Genomic DNA, 7107 nt, shown 5'->3' on the forward strand with positions numbered 1-7107 from the left:
TTTCTTGACATGCAACCAATATCGAGTGATGTTGTTGTTGTTTCAAAGTCACTTTCTGATTCAAATAAGTTCCTTCTTTGGCACCTTAGACTCGACCATATGATTTTTCAAGGTATGTCTGAGTTGAGTCGAAGAGGATTACTTGGTGAACAAAAGATTATTATTCAGAGTTCGGTGAAGACTATGTATATGACAAGGCAAAATGAGTGAGATTTATGAGTGGTATTCATACAATGAAAGGACCACTTGACTGTGTATACTCATATTTATGGGGACCGGATCGAGTTTCTTCGAAAGGTGGAGCTGTTTATATGCTCCTTATCATTGATTATTTCTCCAGGAAGGTGTTGTCTTTCTTCTTGAAACATAAAGCTGATGTTTTTTCTACATTCAAAAATTGGAAAGTACAAGTTAAAATGCAATCAGGATTGGTGGTAAAGTATCTTCACACGGATAATGGACTTGAGTTTTGCTTAGAAGAGTTTAATGCCTATTATCGAAAGGAAGGCATCACTCGACATCTCACGGTAGTCCACAAACCTCAACAAAATGGCATAGCTGAAAGGATGAATCACACCATTATGGAGAAGGTTCGGTGTATGCTTTCTAATTCCAAATTGCCAAAGTCTTTTTGGGCGGAGGCTACCTCGACTGCTTGCTACCTCATCAACCAATCACTGTTACGAGCCATTGAGAAGAAAACTCTATTTGAGTTATGGTCCGGAAAACCTGGCGATTATACAAATTTAAAACATTTTGGATGTCCAGCTTATACACAAGTTGACAATGGGAAGTTAGAACCAAGAGCAATCAAATGTGTTTTTCTTGGTTACACTTTGGGCGTTAAAGGGTATCAGTTGTGGAGCTTTGATATGAAGAAAGTCATCATCTCAAGAGATGTTACTTTTGATAAGTCTGTATGATTCAACCAGTCTTAGACTCTTCGAAAGATACAGGTGCATCAGATGCATCATCGGAAGCAAGTAAAGAAAAATCTCAAATAGAGGTGGAGCTTCCTACTTTACCTTCTACTTCCGTTCCAAGTTTAGTAGAATATCAGGAGTCTTCGTCGTCTGATGAGCTCGTTGTTGTTGAAGAGTCAACATCTTCACCACCACGAGCTACTACTCCATGCATTGCAAGAGATAGAGCGAGAAGAGATGTTGTACCTCCAGATTTAAAACATTTTGGATGTCCAGCTTATACACAAGTTGACAATGGGAAGTTAGAACCAAGAGCAATTAAATGTGTTTTTCTTGGTTACACTTTGGGCGTTAAAGGGTATCAGTTGTGGAGCTTTGATATGAAGAAAGTCATTATCTCAAGAGATGTTACTTTTGATGAGTCTATATGATTCAACCAGTCTTAGACTCTTCGAAAGATACAGGTGCATCAGATGCATCATCGGAAGCAAGTAAAGAAAAAGCTCAAATAGAGGTGGAGCTTCCTACTTTACCTTCTACTTCCGTTCCAAGTTTAGTAGAATATCAGGAGTCTTCATCGTCTGATGAGCTCGTTGTTGTTGAAGAGTCAACATCTTCACCACCACGAGCTACTACTCCATGCATTGCAAGAGATAGAGCGAGAAGAGATGTTGTACCTCCAAAAAGGTATGCTAAAGCTTATCTTGATGCTTATGAATTTATTGTTGTTGATGATATTGAGTCTAGAATGGAACTTGTGAGTGATGAGGTTGTTATTTCTAAAGAGTCAAGTGATGGGATGATTGTAATGCAAATTGAGATGGAGTCCTTGCAAATAAATGGTACTTGGGATTTAGTTCCTAATTCGAAAGGCAAAAGACTTCTTATATGCAAGTGGGTCTACAAGCTCAAGGGACTTGTCAAGTCGGATGAGAAACCAAGGTACAAAGCTCGGTTAGTAGCTAAAGGCTATAGTCAGATTCGTGGTATTGATTACACTGACATTTATTCCCCAGTTGTTAAACATACTTTGTATCCGTGTATTTTTGGGATTTGTTGCTTCTAATGATTATGAATTAGAGCAGCTTGATGTTAATACAACATTATTAAATGGTGTGCTTGAGGAAGAGATTTTTATGCAACAACCTGAGGGTTTTGTAGTTCCTGATAAGGAGGAATATGTGTGTAAATTGAATAAATATCTTTATGGCCTCAAGCAGTCTCCTAGACAATGGTATAAGAGTTTTGATTTGTTCATGACTAGTCACGAATTCAAGAGGTGTGCCGATGATAGCTGTGTTTATTAAAAAAGCGGTGATGATGGTTCGATGATCTATTTACTCTTATACGTGGATGACATGTTGCTCGCAATGAAAGATATGAAGGAGATTTAGAAATTGAAAGACGAGTTGAAAGATGACTTTGAAATGAACGACTTAGGAGACGCCAAAAAGATTTTAGGTATGGAAATTGTTCTTGACAGAAAGTCTAGGATCTTCCATCTTTCCCAGGAAAACTATATTAAGAAAGTCCTAAGATGCTTCAATATGCATGAAGCAAAACCTCTCAACACACCTTTTTCAGCTCATTTCAAGTTATCATCCCGTTTAAGTCCTACTACTGAGACTGATATGGCTTATATTGCACGTGTACCATACTCTATTGTTGTCGGATCCTTGATGTATGCTATGATTTTCACGTGCCCTAATTTGGCTTATGTTTTTAGCATGGTTAGTAGATATATGCGAACCCGGGAAAAGAACATCAGGAAGTAGTGCAATGGATCTTTCGTTATCTGCGTGGTATGTCTTCTATATGTCTACACTTTGGTAAAGCTAACACTAGGGTGCTTGGATATGTTGATTCAAATTATGGCAAAGACTTGGATAAATGAAGATCGATTACAGGGTATGTGCTTACTTTGCATGATTATGCTATTAGTTGGTAAGCCCATTTACAGTCTACAGTTGCTTTGTCATCTACTGAGTCAGAGTATATGGCGATCACAGATGTAGTTAAGGAAGATATCTGGTTGACGGGTTTATTACGTGAACTTGATGATAAATTAAAGGTCCCCACGGTATTCTGTGACAATCAAAGTGCTATCTTCTTGAGTAAAGATCAAATATTTCATGACTGAACAAAGCACATTGATATCCGTTTCTATTTTGTGCGGGCTATCAATGGAAAAGGTGATTGTGTTGTGGACAAAATTCATACAGATTATAATCCACTTGATATGTTCACTAAGACACTTCCTATAGCCAAGTTCAAATTATGTTTGGACTTGGTGGGTGTTCCTCATCGCAATTGAGCATGGTTAGGCTCATGGTGGAGGAAGTATTTTATTTTTCAAAATCAAATTTTCTCTTTATGGTGATTGCAGGTTCTTATGGAGTATTGAAGTTTGATAAGCATGTTATCATTTTCATTTTGTCTTTTTGAAGTCAAGGTGAAGATTGTGGAAATTATGCCTTCTAAAATGACAAGTTCTCAATACTAAACAAACCAAAATTGTAAATTCTGGTTAATGAACTCTTGTGTCAAATTTGTTCTAAGACGTTAGTATGGAAAAATAAAAAGAGGGTTGGTGGCTTAAATTTAATACAACTGTGAAGGTCTATACACATTTGAAGAAAGTTGGATGCATGTCAGACACAATAAGAAAACGTATATTTTCAGCACATTAAAGTCGATGTATATGACATGCTTTCATATTACCCATGCATATATAAAAAAAGGCTTGAAGGTTATTCAAGATTTCATCAAGATTATAACTTCAGCCTTATACATCACAGCAGAACCTCTCTAGTTGGAGTAGTATTTTTATTTTTATCCAAAACTCTCTAACACTGCAAAATATAGTGAATTGTTTCTCGGCTTCCTCCGCCAGTGTTTTTTCCAGTTTTGGGTTTTTCAATAAACCCCCGTTTTCATTCATATTTTATTGGTGGTTGACTACGTTTGATATTTTAATTCCGTTCCATATCGAACTAATTTTAGTCTAAATTACTCGGATTCTTGGTGCACACATGTTTTACTGCACTTTGTAAATACTAATGATGTGGCGTTCGTGAAGGGTATAGCCTCTTTCTAAAATAATTCTTTGAGAAGGCTTCTGCCCAGTATATAGCACATTAGCTACATTTTCGGGTTCATATTCAAGTATAAGAAGAAATATCTATGGAAATCTCAGAAGGAAGCAAATAAAACATGAGATGATATTCGTCCATAGGAGAATAAAATATGTCTTTATCAACTTACTTGGTTACACGACAAAAATGGTTTTTTAAGTAAAGGGATGCTTTAACTAAGCACCCCATTTGTTAACAATAATAACTAAGTCGTCTAGATTCAAGCTTGGAAGTTCACTATCTTGAATGGCGTTGATTATTTGCATAGTCTCACCTAGAAGTTGGGCTGCAGCATAGACGCTTGCCTCCCTTTTCTCTATTTCACTCGAGTGGCATTTCATTGCTATGACTTGCGGTAAGTTCATGAGACAAGCAACCAATACGTCCACGATCATCGATGATAATTGCTCAAACAGTTCCTCTTGGCTAACCTTATCAATGTTAGCATGGTTGGAAAGAAGGATCATTTCCGTGATACGATACATTGAACTCGCAGAAATAGACCAGAATTTGGAACTGTCATTTTGGCCTTTAGTGTCGCTACTTTCCACCTGAGTGACCATGTTCATAGCTGTATCCCTCAACCACAGAAGAATCTGTCCAGCTGTATTCGCTAGAGGAACAGGTTTTTGCAGCTTGTTTCCTAACCATTTCTGGTAGATCTCAACTTCTAACCACAAAGTTTGAGCAGCCTTTTGAAAGATCACATGGTCGTCAGTAGCATTGAGGCTTTCTTCCACAATTGTGACATATACCATACCTTCACTCACACCACTTAGCAGACAATCAACTCTATCTTTTGTTATGTTAGGAAGAGAGATGGCTATGGTTATCAGGGTTACCAACAGTAGGCTCCAGCAATCGGGAGACTCTTCTAAAAGCAAAGATAGAACATGATGGCTATCAAACTTTTCAGCTCTTCCAAAACCTCTATATCCCTCTAGAAGTTTCATAAGATTGTAGGGTGGTTGTTTCTCGGCCTTCTCTACAATGCGTTCGAAAGAGTATGAAATCCTTTTCAGCGTTCTTTCAGCAAGCTCTGCATCCTCTTGAAGTTGCAAAACATAATTGCTAAGAATTTTATTTGTTTCATGTTGCTCAGGCTCTTTTATTAACACGATACCGAATGCATTAAACTTTGATTTCAACCATTTCCAGCAGCACGAACAATTAAAGATACAGATCACTATGAAAATTGGGATGAGGCCTATGATCTTGCATGTTACCACTACTGTCTTCTGAAATCCTATACAAAAGCTGAGGACGATGACTTTCGTATTTTCGACAAAAATCTTGAATTTGCGGCTACAAGGTAGGAATGGTATCGTACTCTCTTTCCAATCAGATAACGTCTGAGTCCAGTAGCTCTCCACTTTAAAGACGTTCACATTGTTCCAAATCCATTTTATGGACAACTTAAAACTTAAGGTTGCAAAACATCTAGAAAGTGGGGCCATAGTACCCACCAAGGATCCGATTAACTGGGTTATGAGAATCACCAACGCTGACCACTGGTAATCCGACCTAAAGTCCCATAGCGACCCAACAATGGAAACCATAACAATAACGTGGAGAGCAGTGCTTATAGCAGATATGATCCCAGAAGCACAACTTGTAGCGGAACAAGCTGTGAAGAACTCCGGATTGCCTGTAGCTGCCATGACCCAGTAGTTGCTCACATACTGCTTTATCTTATCAACAACTAATCTTCCTTGTTGTTGAAGCTCTTGGTCTTTTAAAGCTGTTTCATGAGCTGCTTGGTATTTCATTTCTAGTATCTGTTTGGACTTTAGAATCGCTAAAGCTGAACATGCATGAATGATCAGCAACATCAGTAACATAGCAACATATATGATTGCTATTGGTTTAATGTAATAACTTACAGAATTTGAATAGTAATCATCACCTAACACGTACAGAACATCAGTACTGGAAACAACACCCGTTTCTATTTGAATGCATACATTCACAACTAAGGTGATTACCAGAACACTTAGAGCTATGATGTTTGTGACAAGCTCCTTGCTGTCCAAGGTTGCTAGAGCAGGCAATAAATGAGACATCATGGCGCACATAAATCCCATGCTTCCAACCTTTGCAGCCTGGTCGACATCACCTGGCATTGAGTTATTTAAATCCACAGGTAGCTTCATTGCAATAGCTATTAAAGAGAGAGAAGCAGCATTCAGTGTGAAATATTTGCAAGGAAACCATAGCTTTCTGTTCCTTAATCCGTGTAATAAATCAGCCACCATTGCAATGACGCAAAACAGAGATGCTAAGGCGATATATATCCCAATCCATGGCATAGGTTCACTGAACCTGTTTTGCAGATCCGACCCGTATACTAAAGTGGTGTAAGACCGCAAGGAATATATCAACTCATTTGGAACATTACTGTAAGACTTCAGTTGTTGCAAAAGAAGGAGATATTCATTTAGGTCGCGACCCATACTTCTCTTATTCTTCGGGATAGAAAATGATGATTTGAGGTTAACTGCCAAGGTGGGTGAAGGATATGGTTCAATATGCCCATTGCAAGATTTATCTAGAGAAAGACAAAAAATTAGTTGTTTACAAATCGTATACAAGGAGAGGCCAGAAATATCCAAGGTTTTAAAGTAAGGTAGTAAAAAAAAAAAAAAAAAAAAAAAATAGAGAGAGAGAGAGAGAGAGAGAGATATGCTATTGTTCAAAGATAATGTTGTGTGGTTCTTAAGCCGTCCACATACGGTAATTAATCAATGGCAAGGAAGGATTTCGTTTGTTTCTGGTAGGATTAGGTCCTTGTCACATTTAAATCAATAATAAGAAACCGGATAGAATACTTAATAGATGGGGATGAACAAAAGTACATGTGAATATCAAAGAAGCCGGCACATGATGCATCCGTCCACTACTTAAAGAAAAATGTATATATGAAGTTATTAAACCGGCCGTCTAGTAGTGCATGAAACTCTTGAAAGTTGAACAAAGTTGTCATGGGTTGGGGACTCAACATTCATATTTTTGACAAATTCTTTGTTTCATAGCAGTTGTTTCCAATCTAA

The 7107-nt window shown here is 37.7% G+C and overlaps 1 protein-coding gene across 1 annotated transcript; it reads right to left on the reverse strand.

Annotated features, from left to right (window-relative positions):
• Positions 1-4194: 4194 nt before the first annotated feature.
• Positions 4195-6691, reverse strand: LOC145001863 (uncharacterized). Its single transcript, XM_078961198.1, has one exon. It carries the CDS (start codon positions 6508-6510, stop codon positions 4234-4236), a length of 2277 nt encoding a protein of 758 aa, XP_078817324.1. The 5' UTR covers positions 6511-6691; the 3' UTR covers positions 4195-4233.
• Between the last annotated feature and the right edge of the window lie 416 nt (positions 6692-7107).

This window comes from Lactuca saligna, chromosome 6 (genome assembly GCF_052625555.1).
Source record: "Lactuca saligna cultivar CGN05327 chromosome 6, ASM5262555v1, whole genome shotgun sequence".
In the NCBI taxonomy this organism is placed as follows: domain Eukaryota; kingdom Viridiplantae; phylum Streptophyta; class Magnoliopsida; order Asterales; family Asteraceae; genus Lactuca; species Lactuca saligna.